Below are 21,916 nucleotides of genomic sequence, written 5' to 3' on the forward strand. Positions count from 1 at the left end.
GAGCATTAAAAAGGAGGAAACCCAGCATCTGGTGATGTCCATGAGTTCAAAACTTCAGGCTGTCATTGCCAGCAAAGGGTTTTCAACCAAGTGTTAGAAATGGACATTTTATTTCCAGTTATTTAATTTGTCCAATTAGTTTTGAGCCCCTGAAATGAAGGGATTGTGTTAAAAAAAATGCTTTAGTTGCCTCACATTTTTATGCAATCATTTTGTTCACCCCACTGAATTAAAGCTGAAAGTCTGCACTTCAACTGCATCTGAGTTGTTTCATTTAAAATTCATTGTGGTAATGTACAGAACCAAAATTAGAAAAAAGTTGTCTCTGTCCAAATATTTATGGACCTAACTGTATGACTAGTTAATGGAGAAGGTGAGGAAAACAGAAACTCCAGTTAACAGTCCAGTGCTTGTTTCTTTCATTCTTTACCAGATATAAACATGTAGGCATGTCCGTGGTTTCCCTTTCTTGTTAGTTTGCTTTAACTTTACGTCAATGTCCCAAAGCCGACATTTAATAGTGGTAAAGGACCATTAGGTTTGTATTAGGTCTCAAGACACAAGTAGCCAGTTCATTTAACAAATGTAGCTTTGCTTGTCCAGTTTCATGGCTTCTTTTTTATAACTGCAATTATTCAGTAATTCAGTTTAGTAAAACATGATGCAATTACAGTAAATGTCAAATCAATATGGAGGAAGTACTTCAGTGCATATGTCATTCTGACTTCTACCTTTACACATTTTTTGATTGACTTTACTGAGACAAAGCTTGATGTTTCAGTAGAATAAATATCCTTCTCACTGCAATAATGGGACATCATGTAAAAGTAGGCTTTTTGATATTTTTTTTGGTTGAGGTAATATTGTGAGAATGTAAGTAACGATGCTTTACATTTTGCTTTTTTTTTGTGATTGTAGAAAATAAATGTATGCCCCTCTGTTGTAGGACTTTGTGTTTCTTGGGTCCCCTAGTGAAGTGGTAAAGCTGCCACTGGCCAACTGCAGCCAGCACAGAAGCTGCTATGAGTGTGTTATTTCTCGGGACCCAAACTGTGGGTGGAATACCAATCAGAAAGAGTGTGTGTGGTTTCAGCATGATGTGGGGTAAGTACCAGTATTACACTTGTGTATCATTGTGGGAGTTCCTTTGTTTATTTTGTTTACCCTACAATGTGTGTTTGAATGCTTTATATTGCTGCTTTATAACACCACATGTGTACAGTTTTACCTTCGCATGGGCAGCTGCTTTAAGTTAAATGAGACTTCTTTATAATGCCCTATGTGGACAGCTTTATCCACAATTTGACAAGGACCTTAAGCAAACTGAGGGTTCCATGCAGCATCCCATGTGTATGGCATACCTGCACATGTGCATCTGCCTCAAGCACTTTGGTCAGCGGCTGTTGTATGTAAAGTGCTTTATAAATAAAGTTGACTTGACTTGACAAGCAAAGAGTCTTACTAGCCTGACAAAAACAGACCAAACAAATCTTTTCAGACCTGAGTGTCACTCAACAAAGCAGGCTTCTGCTCTCCACACTGCTACTGTTGTCTTCTCAGCTACTAACCCCTGTGGGCCTATGCAATCACCCACATTAGATGCTCTAATGACGCCTTGGCCCCACCAAACAATCTAAACTTGCTATCGCAATAAAGCAAAATTAATAAAACACAGTAAAACCAATAGTAGCCAACATAGAAAATGTATTTAAATGATTCTTACTGAAAGATACTTAATGCACAGATACAAGTAATGATTTAGATAACTCTTGGGACATAACTGCTTAAAACATTACTTTTGTACACTGAGGTTTTTATCTCACCAGTTTTATTGGGTATGGAGACGTCTTGTGCATTTCTACCCTCTTTCTATTTTTCTTTTTTTCTATGTTGCAAACATCCCAAACTTAAAGGCTTCTCTTTCCATGTGAAACTAATGGTTATTTTTCATAATTTAATAGTTCAATAGGTTTTGTGTGAAAAATAAAAGTCCAAGTGATCCTGATTTCTGGTGGATCCTGATTTCTGGTGGACTAACCCAGTTAGATCTCATGGTAGAACACTTACAACACACAGTGTAGCATCTTTGTTAAGTCAGTCATTTTAATTTGGTCAAGTTTTTTAACAAACTACCATGTTTCCCCAAAAATAAGACCGGGTCTTATATTAATTTTTGCTCCAAAAGATGCACTTGGGCTTATTTTCAGGGGATATCTTATATTTATTCATGTACAACAATATACATTTATCCAAATACAGTCATGTCAGCTTCTTCTGGAATATTGTCAAAACTCTCTACAGTCAAACCCTGAATTTCAGCCTGAATTTCTTGCTAATCCAGCCGCTTTTAGGATCCTCCAGGACTGATGTGCGTGCTTCGATGTTTGATAAATGGTTTGATGTGGTGAAGCAAAATGCTGACATACAAATATATTTATGTTGCTTTGATATTCAAGCGTCGCATATTCCCCAAAGTAAAGACACGATGCATTTTAAGTCTCGCATACCATCTTCTGTACTGTCTTTTTTTTTTTTTGTAACTTACAATACCATCTGAATGTACAGCGGTGTATTTGAGCCACAGAGAAAAAAAAAATAAGAACATAATGAAAATGTCTATTTTGTGATTAAAGTGGAAATTTTGGCTTTAAACTCGAAATGTCCACTTTAACCTTGTAGTTTACTTTATCATTAAAGCTGACCATCATAAACGTCATCCCAGTTGTTAAATTGCTACACGCTTCTGGGGCTTCCTCCTGACCTGACAGCAGCGGCAAGCAGCAATAGATCATCACACAGAACACATTAAATTTATGATATTCCAGCTCTCTGCACATTTAGAATTCTTACATTTATACTTGATCACTTTCATGATGAAATGTATTAAAATGTGTATCTTACATTTTACAGATAAATCATTAACTTTGTTTAAATAATGAATCCTGTTAATAATTACACCTATGGGGTGGCATGGTGGCAGAGCGGTAGCGCTGCTGTCTCGCAGGGAGTCACGTCCCTTGTGATCCCTGCCTGGAGTTTGCATGTTTTCCTGGTGGGTTTCCACAGTGTGCTCAGTTTTCCTTCCAAAGACATGAAGGTTTAGGGATTTGGTGAAGCTACAATGATGGCAGTGTATGTGTGTGCTTGTGTTCACCTTGCGATGTGCTGATGTCCTGTCCAGAGATTTGGTTTCTGTCTTGCGCCGATGCTGCTGGAATCAGCGCAACCCCGAATTGATGGATGTAATCATTAAACATCCTTTTCAGAGATATTGTGGCAAGGTGTCCTCGGAATTTAATGGATGTTTCAGGCAGAAGCGTCACATCGCGTGAAGTATAAACCTGGCCTTAGGTGCCTTACTTTTCAGCTGACAATCTTGAGTAGGGCTTATTTTTGGGAAAAACACGGTATCTGTCTGTCTGTCTGTCTGTCTGTCAGTCAGTCAAGGCACACACTGGGTAAGAGATATTAAATATTTACATAGATATTTTAGAACATTAAAAAAAATTTCACAAGAACAGGCTTTTCAGCTCAACATAGATAACCAATCCTATCCAATTAATTCAACAACATCAAGTCTAGTTTTAAAAGACCTATTGTCTATCATACTACTTGGTAACTTATTCCACATGTTCATTGCTCTCTGTGTGAAGAAAAACTTGCTAACACGTGTGCGAAATTTACCCTTAACAAGTTTCCAACTGTGTTCCTGTGTTGTTGCTGAACTAATTTTACAGTAACAGTCTCAATCCACTGTACTAATTCCTTTCATGATTTTAAACATTTCTATCATGTTTTCTCTTAATTTTCTTTTGTGTAAACTGAAAAGGCTCAGCTCTTTTAATCTTTCCACATAACTCATCCCCTGTAGCCCTGGAATCAGCCTTGTTGCTCTTCTCTAGACTTTTTACAGCCATGCTATGTCCTTTTTGTAGCCTGGAGACCAAAACTGCACACAGTACTCCAGACAAGGCCTCACCAGTGTGTTATGAAGCTTCAGCATAGCCTCCTTGGACTTGTACTCCACACATCGTACTAAAAACCTCACATTCTGTTTGCCTTCTTAATGGCTTCTGAACACTGTCTGGTAATTAATAGCATAAAGTTTACTCCCGACTCCTAAATCCTAGAATTCCAGCATGTTGGTAAAACATGACCTTCCTCGTCTGATCAAAGGCTGATACTTGACTAACACTCCTGTTTTGGCCATTTGTTGCTCAGTCTTTTCCTTAAGAATCCCTTCCATTAATTTGATACTAGATAATCTAGATAGATTTTTAAATTCACAGTTCAGAATAGTGAGTCTGAACATTATGTAAAAGAAGTCTTTAGTATGGCTTGTTTCCTTCACCATTACAACTAATGTATTACCATCCAGTGACAGATTTCTACAATGTTAACTCTATTCACTGTGTGTGAACTTCACAGTATGTTTTCTATGTCAATGGACATGTCTTTAAAACTAACCATTATATATTGTATATTTTAATAAACATTGTATTGTTTGCAATAATTCACTTTTTTATCTTGTTTTCTCTATTTCAACTTCAATGCTTCTATTAAGGCTTCTCCAAGATGTCAATGTTGGAAATGCTACAGGTTTATGTCCTGCTGAAGAAGGTATTTTTTTCTTTCTCCCTCGACTATCTATTTAGAAAGTAGTCGGTTTTGCTAGACTAATAGTTGTGCAGTCTGTGCAAAGAGTGTTTGAATCTTTTAGCTACGGCTCTGAAGTATTAAAGAAGGTGATTTTGTCTGACATTCTTACCAAAGTTTTTCCTTAATTAGTTTTTTTTGTATAGAAGTTTTAGTTGTGTGCCTGTTAAATATTCGTGTATTAACAACACGTAATCATAAATAAGAACATTTATAGTCACCAACAAAACAGCCATGTTACCCTTCTTTCTCTCTCCTGTTCTGTATTCTTTCTCACTAGTCTGCCATTTCTGAGAGTCTGCACAGACTAGATCTGTATTTATGTTCACATACTTTTCGTCAACTGCAAATAAACTAACATGTATATCAAATCAAAAATCAAAAAATGATTGCTTTGATGTGGCAATTTATAAGTGTGGTTTAAATTATTTTATTTTGCTTCTGTTTAAGTATTTTTCTCTCAGTGAAATAATATGATATGGGTCCCTGTTAGTCACGTCATAACGCTATTATCTTGTGAAGTGGTGATATTTTGCTAGGATTTGTTTCCGTGTTATTTTTGCAAAATGTTTCCGCTGTAAATAGCCTTAGGTGTGAAATGATCACTGAAGAGAATGCTGCTGTTTGTACCAATAACTGCTGGAAAATATCGGTAATTTAAAAGCTGTTAAGAGAGAAAAAGAGAGATCTTTAAATTCTGCAAAGTAAAAGAAGGGAGTTTGGATAATTTCTTTTTCAAATCACACTCCAGGATCATTTTTATTGTATGTAGGGAATGCACACTCAAGTTAACAAGAAGTTTATTAAAGAATACCAATGAAAGAGAGGCAGAAACAGCATTGAATTTATGTGCATAATTTTTTTGGTTATGCACGTGTGACTACCAAAAGGCAGTTTCAGTTGTGGTTCCATCAGTGTCAGAATATTTCCTCTATGTTTGTAGACATTTTTGAGACATTGTGCACATTAATAAATGAATAATGTCAGCATAATAATATTTGACAGCAGCAGCTAGTTTATCTGTTTTTACTCTGTCGTCAGAGGCCTTATGAACTTCGATTGACGTTTATCTTTTCCCTCTTTAGAGTTATTCCAAATGGAACATCCATATTCTGTATGATAATTCGCATTCAGCTGCCTTTGGTATAACCCTGTCAAACTTTGCTCAACCGAAGGTCCCTGTGCTCCTTATTCTTCTAAATGGCTTAAAAATGTATTATACAGTTGGAAAGTGTGAAAGGAAAATGGATCAAACTAACTAAAACAGGTTACTGAAATGGATGAAACTACTGATTTTATAAAATATGGGCACAGCTTTTAGTCGTCAAGGAAATTTCAAGTTTTAAAGCCTGCTCTTCAGTTGTTATTTCCTGTCATATTATTTAGTAGAGAAGTGACTGGCCAAATTCCAGTGACATCTGTCATAGTGAAAGTACAACTGCGGGAGGCTGGCAGAGTTTTAAAGATAAAGCCATATCTGGAAAGAAAAGGTTGAAACCACCCAGAAACCCACCATGCACTATCTGGGCTTGTTTGCCCTTTTTAACCTTTTCGTTTCAATGTTGCAGATGACACAGGTATTTGGTGTGAATTTGAGTCAGCAGCCTAAAGACCTGTGAGATGTTTGTTTCTCAAACTACAGACATGTATGTCCTTATTCTCTTATGCAGTTGTATATTGGGGCCATGCCCCTTTTTTCCTGTGCTGGTTTGATCCAGGATTCCCTCTTCTAGAAAGAAGAAAGAAATTTAATGTCTTTTGAATGAAAATGTAACTTGTTCAGACCTCCTGTCTGAGCATTTGACTTGAAGACCTGCCTCCCCACCTCATTCATCAGGAATTCAGCCCAGTAACAGTTTATTCAATGCATAACATTGCACATCATGTGCACTAAAAAAAGCATGCACTAAGAGACATGTATAACTGCAGATTAAAAGTTAAAGAAGAGTAAGTGAAAACATTATCAGGAAGAGAATATGCCTCATACTTGTGCATATCTGAGATGTGTCATCAACCAGAAGGTCAATTCACCCATGCAGTTTCACAGCCTGCTGCTAAATAATTCAGAGATGCTCCAGTTGTGGCTCACTGCTATGAATATAAATATAATGACGGGAGGTGGGTCCACAATTGAAATGCTCATTCAGATCTGATCACTTTTTATTTTCATTCATGAGAGTATTTTCAAGAAGTGGTTTATTTAACAGTATTTTAGTAAAAATACACGTGTTTATGATGTTGTCAACATACGTCTGGATCAGTGGTGTCAAACTCCAGGCCTTGAGGACCACAGTGGCTGCAGGTTTTCATTCTGACCCTTTTCCTAATCAGTGACCAATTTTCACTGCTAATTAACTTCCTTTTCCCTTCATTTTAATAGCCCTGTTTTTAAGGATTCAGTCCCCTCAATTGATTTGTTTCTTCGTGAAATGGCAGTCAAACAGAAATGAGATGTGAAACGAGCCAACAGATGACCAGCTAAGCTGAGATTTCAAACTCCAACCAATTTCACTCCAACCAATCTATTAATGAGAAGCTGATTCTTGCTGTTAATTAAGCCGTTATTTAATTCTGTGGCCTGTTGCTGCTCTCATTCTGCCATAGAAGACATTTCCAAAACTTTTGATTTTTTGTTCATCAAAATGTTTTGGTGACCTGAGAGATCAACCTTACCGAGACCTTCACTTTTCTTTATTTTCAGATATTGTGTGACGGGCACAGGTGAGCTGGTCATGTGGCGGCTTGTTTTGTGTCTCATTATTGTTTGGCTGCTAATTAAAAAAAGAGACAACTAAGAGGCCTGAGTCAAGTTAATTAAAACTAAAGCAAAAGAAGTTAATTAGCAGCAAAAACTGGTCACTAATGAAAAAGATGGTTAGAATGAAAACCTGCAGCCACTGCGGCCCTCCAGGCCTGGAGTTCGACACCTGTGGTCTGGATGACTTGACTTGTGGAATATGTGAGATTTGTTCTTGGGCTTTTTTAATATTTTTTCAAGCATTGGTCACCATAAACTTGTATTATGTCAGAAAATATATTATCTTTGTTCTGCACGAAAACATGGGATTTAAAACTATTTTTTGACATTTTGTGGGATTTTACCTATTGAAAGAAATGAAAGGTATCATTAATAAACTTTTGTTAGGCATATTTGAGCAGTCACTTAAGAAAGCAGAAGTACTGGTACGAGAGTTGAAAATGTGACTCCATGACTCCCTGCAAGAAGGGAGAAAAAATTGCAGACCAATAAGTCTTAATTTTGTATCATGAAAAATAATTGCATCTATGAAAAGAAATACATTAGAAAGGTACCTATTTGAAAGTAATATACCAAGTAACAGCCAGCATGGGTTTATGAGAGGAAGATCCTGCCATCCAAAAGCTTTTTAAATTTTTTGGACAGCTGAAATAGCTGACAAAAGCCAAGCATATGACAGACTTTACTTAGACTTTCGAAAAGCCTTTGACACAGGCCCACACCTATAGGCTTCAGAGATAACCGTCAGGAAACAGAGCGTGCAGGTAAAATGAGAATGCTCCACGCAGCAGCGGAGTTCCACGGGGGTCTGTCCTTAGACCATTACTTTTCCTGATTTATATTAATGACATTGATTCCCAGTATAGTTAGTAAACTTGTTAAATTTACAGATGACAGTAAATCAGGACAGATGAAAGAAACTGAGAAGGCAGCAAAACCAATTCAAAATGTCCTGAACAAGCTTCAGAATGGGACAAACACTTGGAAAAATCAGTTTAATGTAGGAATCTGTAAAGTGCTGCATGTGGGCATGAGGAACATCAATTAATAATACAAGATAGGAGACACTGTCCTAAAAGAAGGAAACTCTAAAAAGGATCTTGAAACACTTTCATCATCTAAGCAATGCACAGAAGCAATTAAAAAGGCAAATAAAATGTTGAGTTATATCATAAACACTTCGATAGAAATCAAGGGACATTATTCTTCAGCTATATAATGTGCTAGTAGGACTGCATCTGGAGTATTGTGTGCAGTTCTGGTCACAATGCTACAAGAAACACAGAGGAGGACTTAAGGACATGGTGTACTTTGGCAGACTCAGAGAATTAAATCCGTTTAGTCTTTAGCAGAGAAGACTGCATGGGGACCTAATCCAGGTCTTCACAATGCTCATCATCTCGATGAGATATTGGGACAGCTTAGCTATTAGCTAAACAAACAAGCGCTAGGACTGAATGGTCTCTCATTTGTCAAATTTCTTATGTTCTTATCACTGCATGAGATAAATCTCTATTATAAAAAAAAAATCTTCGAAGGAGATGAGATGTGATTGTCTCAGAGTCACTTTCACTTCGTGCCAAGAGATGTAACCACGCCCGGGGCTGGAAGCCCCGCGAGACAAGAGCTTATGCAAACAGATTTGGAAAATTCCTGTGTTGTTATGTCAGACACATTTCTTGTAGAGAGAAAGAAACGATATTCACTCACTGGCAGTTATACGTTGCTTTGTCAAGATGTAATTCCAAACACGGAATCAAAATTAAATGTGATATTGATGAAAAGATAAAAGTGAAAAGAGATTGAATTTATGGACATAGGTGATATGACAGAAGTGCACCGCGCAAAATGCTGATCACGTGGCACAGCAGTAGCAGCAATAGCAGCTGATCGAGCAAAGAGGAGGTAAAAAAAACTGCATGTGTTTCCCATTGTATCACCATTTAAGAGGGGGTGTCGGAGGAGCGACCACGTCTCCTTGGGGTGCGTTCAGTCCCCCTCTTCACAATGTGAGCAGCAGAGATATATTGCTTCTGCAATGGGCTGTTGTCTTTTCCAGGCTTTTTTCCTGTTCCTGCCTTGTGCTTCCGATCTTATTGGGGTAGACTCTTGCACCCCACAATCCTATAAAGCAGTGTTTCTCACCCTTTTTGTTCTCACAATCTGTTTTTTCCATATAAGCATCACCACGACCCACCAATGGGGCAAATTGTGTGTGATCACCAGAGTTTCACCTTGGTGAGTCGAGACTGTCCTTATATCCCCTTGATGAAAGGAGCACGATCGTCAGAGCGGCAACCCACTACTAATATGAACCATAGCAACATGCGATGCACTGGCAGCAGCTGCTACCCAAAAGTGGGTCGCAACCCAGTCGTTGAAAAACACTGCTGTAAAGAACATGGGGGAGTAAAAATTACATTGTTTCTATGGAAAATTAATTTTGTGTCCTCTAATTATCAAGATTTAAATCTTTTTGTCTGCATTTAAACACAGAAACTGCCTTGGCATCAAATGGTATCGTTCAACACTTTTTATTTTTTTTATGTTAGTACATGCTATACATTACAAGGCTTGATTCACACATGGCTGCAAGTATATGTAAAGAAATATTGAGAAAGGAGAAAGGTAGTAACCACATACCCATCCCTGCTTCCTCTCACTGCTCACCCCTAAGTACAGAGTTCTTCTACAAGGATTTAAAAACAAGGATAATTTGTATTGGTAGATTTCAGTGGTAAAATGGCTGTCAGCTTGTTCTCATGCCATTTCCAGGTAGTTCAGCGTAATATCAGAGTGAATGTTTTAATCCGTCTACTCAGCTGAAAACTGAAATCGGGTTGTGATATTAACTTTTATCCATTTCAACAGTGAAATAGATTTTTAGTCACACTCTCCTGCACTCGCGTCCCCCGTCTCAGTCGTTTTTTCTGCACCGCTCATATGCTGTGAACATGCGCTGCCAACAGACTTGAATCTTCACACACATCTTATGATTGGCAGCTGCCTTCTCTCGTACTGCTGCTGCATGTTCGTAATGCAGTACGTGCTGTGATCCCTGTGTGTGGTGATTTCCTACTTCATAGAAACTGATGAGCAGCTCTGCATGGTCAAGGCCTTTTTTTGCCCTGAGTGTAATTTGAACTAATCAGAGCTTCTAAGACCTAATTCAAGAAAATCTTACCTAAGGGAAGATATCTCAGTATTGATTTTGTGCTTTATTACAAGGGATGTTAGGATCGTGCCATGCTGCCATCTTTGTGTATACTGCATTTTTTTCTGTGCCAGCTGTCTCACCTTTTATACTGTGTCTGAATGATTAGCCATACTAAGGACACAGCTGTTCAGTGCCAGCTCCGTTGCACCAACCGTACAGTTACGGTGACACAGAGTCTGTAATGGATGATAACTGTTGATGTTGATAACTTATTAGCATTGTCTGCATCTTAAGATAAGCTAATGAATTTTTAAAATTCTTTTTCAGGAATCTGTTCTCCGCCTCAAAAGTCTATGAAAGCAGCGCTTGGATCTCGTCTAATCCTCTCCTGCTTACCCCCTTCCACTTGGTCATCCTGTACCTGGAAATACCCCAGGCAGTTTCCTGTTCCCAAACAACATGTCGATGGTCTTGAGATCGTAGTATCCGAGGAAAGCATGGGGGAGTACAAATGCAGCTGTGCCGAAAACAAACTGGGCTGTGACATGGCCTCCTATGAGGTGAATCTTGAGAACCCTTTGAACAAGGCACTCGTCGGTACAGAGAGGAAGTACACTGTGGGAGTGTCGTTTTTATTATTCATGCTGGGAGTTTTGATTGGTGCTGCTGGAATCTGCATTTACAACAGATTGACAGACACCAAACCCAAAGAGCCAGAAAAGCTGGGACTCCATTATGAGGCTACCCCTAACACACCCAGCAGCCCAAGTCTAGCATCTGAGGGCATTCCCCTCACAGCTAAAAGGAATGGCTTGGCAAATGGACATGCCCTTTACAGTAATATTAATGAAATATGTGAAGAAAGTAAGGAGAACGGCGACACCCCAGTGATCATGAAACTTGTCGGCACTCCTTTGGACACATGTGAAGAAAGTTCAATTTAAGAAATACATTCTCGGTCTGGGGCAGCAAGATAAATCTCCAACCTCTCTTATTGCTGTGCTGCTGTTTGCTACTCATGGATTACAAATTGTAGATTTTTTCTCCTGACTCTTTAGAACTGCAAGGAAGTAAGGATTCATGTTGCTCTCTTGAAGCTTAGAGTCGTTCCACCAAGGCAGCAAACGATATACATGGAAGTAGTTTTCCATTAGACCAGCACATCAGCACATTTGGAGTCTATAGATGCTTTGGGTTTCTCTTCTGACATGTCAAAGGAAAGGAAAAAGCAGCACAATATGAAGAGAAATCTTTGGGTTCCAAATCTTTTATTTGCGAGAGTGATAATGGTTTCTGAGAGAGTTGAGCTCTACCCTCATTCTGTGCCTAAGCTCAATTTAGCCCTTGCTACCACTGACAGCCACACTTGAGGCTCTGGTTTTGCACTGGAATGATTTTCTCTCTTTTAATGTTAATTTATTGTACTTTTTTTCTTTTGGAATGATTCAAAATTCCTAATTCAAGGAAGTGTCTTCGATTTGCACTGCACAGCCCCGCTTTCACAATGATCCAGTGTAATGGCTGAAGAATCCTTGGATTTGAGCCCCAGATGAGCTGGCTTCTGAGCCATAAATGGCAGGGCTTTCTTTGGGCCCATTGTACGGTTCTCAGCACCTTGTTGCTAGGGGGTGACTTGTACCAGAGGATCAGGGTCTCTGGGCCTCCCTGGATCAAAGAATACTTTTGCTGTTTTCTTGGGAAGGGGAGTGGAGTTGGTTTTAGGCTAAGAAAGCCCTTTGAACCCAAGTGGGAAGTGTATGTATGTGTTAATAGGCATGCTCTTTTTGCACTCTATTAGAATGAAGCAGAAAAGGTAACCATGACTGTGCACCAAAGAACTGTCCGGGTCTGGAGGGGGGTGATAGTCCGTTTGTAAAGTTCTGATGCTGTTTGTGCACCTTTGTACATCGAGCCCTGAAGACACCTGTTTTTATCTTCCACGACTTGCAAGGCCCCATTTTAGAAATCCCCAAAGCCTGAAATCCACGTATTAGAGGTGGCACGTGCTGCTTATGTGGCATCATGGTGGCATTTTCTCACAGGCTTTTCCTAAGGAAATGGAATGTGTTTTACAGTTTGAAAAGAACTGCATATTCTCAGCATCCTAGCAAATGTTTTTAAGACATTTGCTTTCTTACTTACGTTAATTGGAAAATTATCAGGAATTAATGTACTGGGAAATCGCACAACTTCAGCACCTTCTAGAAAATGAACGTTATTTGTACATAGCATGTATGAACCTGAAGGACAGTTTTGAAGTTTGGATATATATGCTGCTGTAAATAGAAAATATGGTTAAAATGCTGATGTAATAATGCATGTGGTGGCGAGAGTGAGAATCCAAATATAGTTTTTTGTTTTTTGCTTCTATACTCTGTTCTAGGGTGCCCCCATGCTGTTCTCTATATGAGGGCGTATGTTAAATTCACAAAGCTACAAAGAGGTGAGCATGTGATGGAGCAGTGGAGTTTGAAATCTGTGGCTTTTATGTTTGAGAACCTTCTGGCCAGTAACCTGCAGTGTCTGCCTGCCCACATGGCTTAGCAAAATGGATCAATTGGCATTTTCCATGATAAATAGCATTCAAGCAGAGTTTGACATAGATGAGTCCTGGCAGTGGCGTACAGCTGCCATATACAGTGTCCTGCTCAAAGCCGTACAGATGTGAAATGTCAACTTGTGACCACCATGTTGTTTTCTGTAGCATTTTATTTCTCCACCTACTCCTGTCCTGTTTTATCAATATGGCTACTTAGAGCTTCCAGACCTCTCATTCTTATGTGCAATGTAAGGCCACTCACTTTGATGACTGCCATCTTGTAGGGTTGACTGAAGCAGGATCTTTGAAGCTCAGTTTACACTGGAGCTAGTTCCTTCTTTAGTGAACCTTTTGGTGAATTGACTTTTTTGTTCAAAAATGTGCAGCAGTGTATGCTTTATTGCAGTCGTTTAGTGATTCAGAGATTATTTTTCAACCTAACATCGATTAAGTACGATTTTTCTCTCAGATCATTCTCCATTCTTAGAAAGGTACACGCAGGTGCTAATATCATAGGCTTGTTACACATTTTTTTTGCACCACCATCTATATATTAAAAAAACCTGATGTGTACAGCACATATCTCGCCATATGTACAGCTGTCATTTTATATCTAAGGTATTTCAGGCCAAACAAAACTCCACAAAATCACAGAGTAAAATCTAGTGGCGTGAGGTTTCTCAAAATCAGTAGCTTTCTAGCATTTTATGGAGTGTGACCACTCTGCCAAGTTCTATTCTGACCAAGTTATTATGTCCTCAAAGTTGCATCCTGATCATCACCACACCGAATTGTGTTCAGGGATAGCTCCATCCATCTTCCAAATTCCGCTTACCCAGGGCAGGCAGGGTCACAGTGCAGCTGGAGTCTATCCCAGCAAGTATTGGGCGCAAGGCAGGAACAACACCTGGGCAGGGGCCAGGCCATCAAAGGGTGAACACACACACACACACACACACACACACACACACACGGCCCACTTTAGCCATTCCACCTAAGCTGCACGTCTTTGGACAGTGTGAGAAAGCCAAAACACCTGGAGGGAAGCCACATGGACATGAGGGGAACATGCAAACCCCAGTTTCCTTGCTGCAAGGCACTAAAGCATTTAAATCCTTTGAAATCTATCAAAATATTGCCCCATCACAGTACATTCTGTGTATATACAGAAAGTAACATGAATTGTGAAACAATTAAATATACAAGGTTCAGTGAGCAGTCACATTGAGATGAAGCAGAAATACATTAGCCAAAATGTATTTTAAATACTACAGTGTCTTTTTATTCTCCCAAGGTGTTGTACAAATTAAAATATATATTTATTTCCAAATTTACACAATTGGAGCTATGGCAGCTTATTTGACAGGATCACAAAGTGAGTCAAAGGTGCTACAACTGTCCAGATTTTCATCCATTAGGGTGCTTACCTGCCTAATTAAGAGAAGTAACTACAGGGTCAGGGTGGTACGGTGGCGCAGTGGTGGCGCTGCTGCCTTGCAGTAAGAAGACCTTCCCGGGTCCTCCCTGTGTGGAGTTTGCATGTTCTCCCCGTGTCTGCATGGGTTTCCTCCCAAAGTCCAAAGACATGCAGGTTAGGTGCATTGGCGATCCTAAATTGTCCTTGGTGTGTGGTTGTGTGTGTGCCCTACGGTGGGCTGGCGTCTTGCCCAGTGTTTGTTCCTGCCTTGTACCCTGTGCTGGCTAGGATTGGCTCCAGCAGACCCCTGTGACCCTGTGTTAGGATATTGCAGATTGAACAATGACTGACTGACTGACTACAGGGTCGCAAATTTCTTACGAATGTAGTCTCCTATTTCATACTGATTTGTGATGTGAATAGAAGTCTAGAAAATGAATAAAATAACAAAATGTCAGACAGTCTGATACAGTATATAAATACAGACTTAAGGAAAAACTTTGCTTCTCCCCATGTTTTGATGAGAAATGATGAAGGGGAGCATCAAAATAAACTCAGTTAAAAGCACAACTTAAGCCTAGTGGTTGATTCTTTTATTTATTGAGGACCACTTCATGTTCAGCCATGTTTAAATAGTGTCACCCCTCCTCTTCACTACATTAATGTCAGAATGTTAGCCTCTTTATGCTGAAAGCAGATGCCAGTTTGGCTTCAGATTCATTCAGCAAGACATCTGGGGTAAAATCAAAATATGTCTTTGTTGTCAGTTTGGAGTGTTAAGACTGTAATGAAGTCAAACCAAAGGCAGCCCGGCATGGAGGAGTTTGATAGTCCAAAAAAAAAAACCACTTGTTTGAAAGGAACGACTTCCATTCTAGAAACCAGGTCCTGATGCTCATGGAATTGTTGACCTCTAGTCTCCCATCCTTCTAGTGAATTTAACATGTGGTTTGCACTGTGAAGAGAGCTAAACAACTTCAAATGAAGGGCTGTCACATTCTCCCACTCAAGATACCATTGTTCTTCCACGTGCTCTTTTTTTCTGTCATATTGTAAAAATGTGCACATTGCGTTACTGATTGTTCATTTATTAATTGTCCCAGAGTGAGCAAGTCCATTTCCATGTCTTCTACCTGATGTTGCTGATAAATCCTTCGACTCCAACTCGAACCCCGACTCCTTAGTTTCCGGTACTTCTGACTCCGACATATTTGATACGCTAATGTATTTTCCATGTTTATTGAAGGAAGGCAACATACACAGAATTACTGACTAGGAAGCCGACTCCCTAACATATTGGGCAGTTTAAAGAAAAGAAAAGAACCCCAAAACACACATCAGGCCATAGCACACACCTCCACCTACATCATTACACTTGTTTATACTCAAATGAACTTGTTAAACACATTATATCTGAAATAAAATGAAAACACTTTTTGTAATGTACCATAATCCAGATTACAATATGTAAATGTCAGGTTGTAGAACAGCTCAGCTGAACTTCACACTAGTAGTAACACAACTGTGCACTGGGCTTTATTCTTACATCAGAGAAGTACTTAGTTATTACTATTGTTTGTGAAATGGGATATTTGAACTTGCTGTATTTTTTTTTTACATTACAATTTAAATTTAGTAGGAGTCAGAACGTTTTTGCCAACTCCGACCCCAACTCCACAGCCCTGGTTGCTGGTATAGGCTTCTGCACCCTGTCAGAGACACCAGAATACTGAGAAAAAATTTTGAGAAATGCATTCATAATCCAGTGTAAGAGGTGTTACGGTTCAACAGTCAAAAAGAAACACCTATCTTGTGGTATGTCTGCGTCTTAATTAGTTTAATAGTTGAACAGAATGATAAGCACACAACATAAAACACCTGTGTACGCACAGCTTTATCACTTAAACAGCAGTACACAACCCAAAGCAGTAGTGACACGTTCTTAACACAAGCCCGTTTTCTCACCACCTTAAGATGGCGGGGATGTAGTGCACATCCTCTGGTGGAAGGCTGGAATGAGCCTCATCGATTGATTGTAACAGTGCTCAGAAGTGGAGCAACTATTCCATACTGCTTGCTATGACTGGACTGGCCCGTGTAGTGAACTGTTTGATTGAAGGATTTAATGCGTTTAGGTTGCACTGTTCTTCCCTCAGTCCTACACAACTGAGGTACAGGCTTGTATCAGTGGGTATGGACTTCTCTTTCTCTCACCTTCTCTTTCTTAAGAGTAGCAAAGTCAGTTGGCTCCCACTGTTAGCCGCTTTGCAGTTTGCAGCTCATAATGTTCACAATCAGGTGACATTTTTTGGAGAAGTGAAATTGGTTGTCCATTTTGTTGGTAAGTGCCAAGCATGGACCTGAAGGAACAGAGTCTCCATTCATGTGATAGTAGTTGAATACCTGACTTTGTTGAGATTTATGACAGGCAATGAACAATCTCTCATTTTGCAATTTGTTTCGTTTCTATAAATGTTATCGTTCAGCCAAGTTGGCCACTTGACTCATCTGGCAAGTCTTGTCTCTGTATGCTGTCTCCAGATTCTAAAAAATCATTGACAGGTCGATGGCTCCATAAAGACGTTTGTATAGAACTATGAACATTTTGTGTTGAAATAATCTGTACTGGCATAGCGGACACTGTTTATATTTGTTTTTAAAATGTGCTGATTGATACCACTGAGGGGAAGATCATAATAATTAGGATATTCCAGACACTAGAAATTGAAATGATGATGGTCTTCAGACCTAGCTTTTACACCTTCAGTGGCCATTCACCCATTTTAAACCAGCAGCCAGGTTGTCCCAATATTTCAGTCGGTCACTGCTTAGGACTTTATGTTTTACAACACACAGGGCAGGTTGACAGGTCTCAGGTGTCAAAAAAGCAAAAGCGCTCACAACAGAACGCCAAAAAGACTAAAGGTGAAACAAAGACCAAGTGCTGTGAACTGCCCTCAAGCCGGCTTAGAACCCAAATGAAGATTTTTAAACCTCATGCTATGTGGCTGATATGGTACCAATGTTTTTCACTGATGTTTCTTCAGGTGTGCTTTGAAAAGATTCCTCGATGGGAAGTTATTCTTTTTTGTTTTGTTTTTTAACAGTCAGGTGTAGCAGCTGTAACGTTTGTGACCACAGGGTAATGGACTCTGGCCTGTCTAAATTAGAGAAGGACACGTGGGCCGAATGTACCCTTTTTATACCTACTGAAATTCAGACAGACATGGACTATCTGATACAGTATATTGTAAAGTATAAGTGGGGGGGTGTTGTTGAAGATTCTGGGAAATGGGGGCTTTTATGGATAACATCAGGCCTGGGCTAATATGATCCTGTCTTGGGCTGCAGTGCTGTTTTTTTGTGTCTTTTTTTTTTCTAATTTATTATCTTTTCATTTTGCAAAGGAATACAGCAAACTAATAAACACTTTAATTCAGAAAAATGTCACAACTGCAGTAACAATAGAGAAGGAGCACCAGCCCCAAACCCCCAGGAATCGGACCCTGTCATCACTGACAAGGAATGGGATTTTTACCTTCAGTTTTTAGATTTATACACTCAGCCTGTGCAAGCTGCATGGCATAGTTGTCCATTTTCACTGTGCATGATCAGTCGTTTTCTGTAAAGAGTAGGATGTACATAACCTGCAGCACAATGTCAGGAGTCCTTTAAAGCAGAATTCTCATCCAAATGTTACCACAGGGTCTCTCTCGTTTTCAGGCCTTTGCATTTTGTTACAAAGAATTGCAACTCTGTGCACATTTGAATATGGAAGACATGATGTCTTATTGTGTGTATGTATGTATAGTTATGTATGTTTTTATGTACGCGTGCACCTATAATATATATATATATATATATATATATACAATGTGTGTGTGTATGTGTGTATATTATATACACACACATAATGTAATATTGTAGTGTATACTGTATACTTGGTGACAATGGGGCTACTAACTGGGCGCATCTTTTAGGGAGCTGCCGCTTTATAACCACACCTTATAAACAGCACAATACATTGTTAGTGTTCTTCCATTATTTTGATGTCAAAAAACTATTTGGTTCGTATTATTACGTAGATTTTAAAAGCACCCCAGTGAAATTTTACAATAGATCCTTCCAGTACTGCATCTACTAGTCAAGTACTGCTATGTCGTAAGATAGACTTTGCACGTATTACCCTGAAGTAAGAGTCTACTAGATTAAAACTTCACAAAGCTCCCACGGTAAAGTCATTATAGATACCAGGATACGGCTGCTGGGAAGTGTTTCTATTCAAATTCAGGCAAATTGTATACAAGAGCATAGCAGAGACATCTTTAATCGGGGTTTAATTTACAGTACATCGTGGGGCAAAATCACACTAACATTCGTAGAGCTGGGTCCTTCTTTTAAGAAGTTCCTGTAAAATGATATTATGAATGTACCTAAATATATAACTACTTGGCCTGTCATAAAGTAATGAGATTGAAAAAGAAAAATCCAAAAAAGCTATAACTGGATGTCACATAAAATATAAATTTTCAAGAATACTTCTGGAATGACCAACATATAATACATTTTACAATAAATTCTCTGTACTATCGGTCTGATTTATTAAATGATAGACTGTATGTGTGTTAATTTATGTATATGTAGGTGTACAGAATACATACACACATACATAGACTCTCTCTCTTTACATTTATATAATATATATATGTACACGCACATACATCCTTTTTACATATGCATATATCATTATTTACTAATATAATAATATTCTGTAATGTCTATACATACATACACACCACAAAAACAGTTAATTGCAGATGTGTTTTCTGTTACTCCTGAACTTTAAAAGCTCAAGATAAAAATGTTTTGTAATATTTAAATACACTTTGAATATGTACGTTTATTTTTGTAAGTTATTTAAAAATGTATTATCTGACTATAAAGTAACATTTTGTTTTCTTTGTTAACTTTTTGGGCGTTTTTGTCTGATTTTTTTTTTCCCCATCTGTGATATAAAGCTACCTCTGTCACGAGCCAGTTCTGCTGGTCTTTCTTTGAAGTTCTTTCACAGCTTTATTTCAGAACAGTGCTGCTCGTGTGCCCTCTTTGATTAAGGTTGTAAACTGTGTACCACCCATGCAAATTAATAATTGGTATCTTGTCACATCACTGCAGTGTCGTTGCTTCTGTCTCGACTCGCCCCCCAACGTGCCAGTGCACACCATGATGTTGTCACAACAGCATATTCATGGTCTTCTGCGCCCTCCGACCCCGCTACAAGACCTGTCATCACACTACCGTCACTGGCATCATGCGCTTGTCTCAAAGTACCTTAGTCTGTGGGTTTTAATGTGACTCAGCAGTTTGCTTTCTGTTCTAGCCAGCTTACACACTTGTTCAGTGGTCTTGAGATTCTCAGAAACTCGTTGTTGTAAAAGGCTTGGATGCTTCTTGTCTTCTTTCTTAAGCATCAAGACCTTGTATCCATATGCCACTACACGCTAGTGGTGCTGAATGACTTAGTTTTCCAGATCACTTTCAATTTAACCATTGCTGCCAGCCACGACTTAACCTCACCTACACAACCAGCATCATTTTGTAAGTCCACTCTCCAAATTCCCAAAAACTCCACCATCGAACCAAGATCCTCATCAGTGTTAGTCCTCATCACTTAACTCCTTTGCAGCTCTGTCAACTTGGCACGCCAGCTCCTGTAGTTCTTTGGTGACTCGGCCAATAAAACATGTCATCAGCATACCTGAGATAGCTGATGGCTTTTTCTTGAACCCTCCAGATAAACACTGCCAACTGATTTATTAAATTGGTGTAGCAAACCAAAAGACAAACAAAAATGCAGATATGCTGCACATATTTTAGTGGTAGCAAAAAAAAAAAATCATAATACACATCACGTCCGGGACAAAGGTCATGTTAGTTGCATGAAAGGAGTGCCGCCAACAAAAGCCTAGAGCAAGGTTTTGATTTTTTTCCCTCTTTGTATAAAGCAAAGATCACCCTTTACAAACTTTGCACTCTTTCCTGAGAAAATCCCCTGCAAGTGTAGGACCCTTTGGTCACCCTTTTTTAAAATGTCTGTCTTTATAGTCTCATTCACAGGGAACACCAGAGCAAAAGAAAAATAAATCACAGCACATAGCATGAGCACATATACAGGTGAACCTTAAAGAGCTTTCTGGGCCAGCTTGTTTGTTTTTTTGAAGTACTAAGGGGCTTCACCCCCTGATCGCTTCGCTTGCCAACCCCTCAGCCAGCGTTACGTGCCGTTGTGAAGAAGGGGGCTGAAATACCCCAAGGAGATGCAGTCAGTCCTCCGAAACCCCCTCCTAAAATGCGATACAATGGGAAACACAGTTTTTTTTTTTTTTACCTCCTCTTTGCTCGATCAGCTGCTGGTTTCCTGCTGCTGCCGTGCCGTGTGATCTGCAACTCGCGCTGCGCCTCAAACATTTAAAAGCCTGTCCAGCAGTCCCTCTGTCTCACTACCTTGTCTCTCTTCTCCCCCAGACATCCATAAACACTATTTGATCTGTTTTCGCTGTTCCGTTATTTCACCGAGTAATATTTTCCATTTCTTTGCACTAATGCGATCTTTACTATAATTTTTTTGAGACTTTCGAATTTTCCTACTTCCATTATATCTAACCCGCTCTGCATGTGTATCACGTTTTTGAATTCTTTACAACGTTCTACTTTCTGTTTCCGGCCCCGGGCGTGGTTAAATCTCTTGGCACAAAGTCTAGTCTCGCGGGACGGTCTGATCATTCTTTACTAGACAAAGAGCCTGTTTCAACAACGTAAGATGAAAAGGGCACGAGTCAAGTAGTAATAAGTATAAGCACCACAAACCTGATATAGGTGTATTGAATGAATGCGTAATTAGGCCTGGAGCTGTAGTCGAAATCGCCTTTCAGGCCTCTAGAGCTTTAATCGAAGTCACCTTTCTCTTTGAATTTTTGCGGCCGTAAATCTGCTTGCTGCGATGTTGGTCAAAGTCGCCTTTCTTTTTGAATTTTCACGGCCTTAAATCCGCCGCCTGCCGCGATGTCAGTCTCATAAGGTTTTTAGGGCAGCTGCGCAGAGGGAGACTGCACATTCGGCTTCGGACATGCGCAGAAGGCGACTGCGCATTCGGCTTCGGACGGACCCTGCTGTGATGTTAGTCGAAGTCGCCTTTCACTTTGAATTTTCACGGCCGTAAATCCTCTGCCTGCCGCGATGTTGATCGAAGTTGCCTTTCTTTTTGAATTTTCGCGGCCTTAAATCCGCCGCCTGCCGTGATGTCGGTCTCGTGAGGTTTTTCGGGCAGCTGTGCAGAAGGCAACTGCGCATTCGGCTTTGGACGGACGTGAGTGAGTGAGTGAGGAGACT

The 21,916-nt window shown here is 39.5% G+C and overlaps 1 protein-coding gene across 1 annotated transcript in view; it reads left to right on the top strand.

Moving 5' to 3' along the window:
• Window positions 1–19,557, top strand: part of sema4f (sema domain, immunoglobulin domain (Ig), transmembrane domain (TM) and short cytoplasmic domain, (semaphorin) 4F) — a 133,219-nt gene extending 113,662 nt beyond the window's left edge. Inside the window, exons 12-14 of the mRNA XM_051928472.1 lie at window positions 947–1,104; window positions 4,565–4,620; window positions 10,899–19,557. Of these exons, the coding sequence (XP_051784432.1) occupies window positions 947–1,104; window positions 4,565–4,620; window positions 10,899–11,515 (831 nt within the window). The 3' untranslated portion in view covers window positions 11,516–19,557. The remainder of the gene's footprint in view (window positions 1–946; window positions 1,105–4,564; window positions 4,621–10,898) is intronic.
• Window positions 19,558–21,916: the final 2,359 nt, after the last annotated feature.

This window comes from Erpetoichthys calabaricus, chromosome 5 (genome assembly GCF_900747795.2).
Source record: "Erpetoichthys calabaricus chromosome 5, fErpCal1.3, whole genome shotgun sequence".
NCBI lineage: Eukaryota > Metazoa > Chordata > Cladistia > Polypteriformes > Polypteridae > Erpetoichthys > Erpetoichthys calabaricus.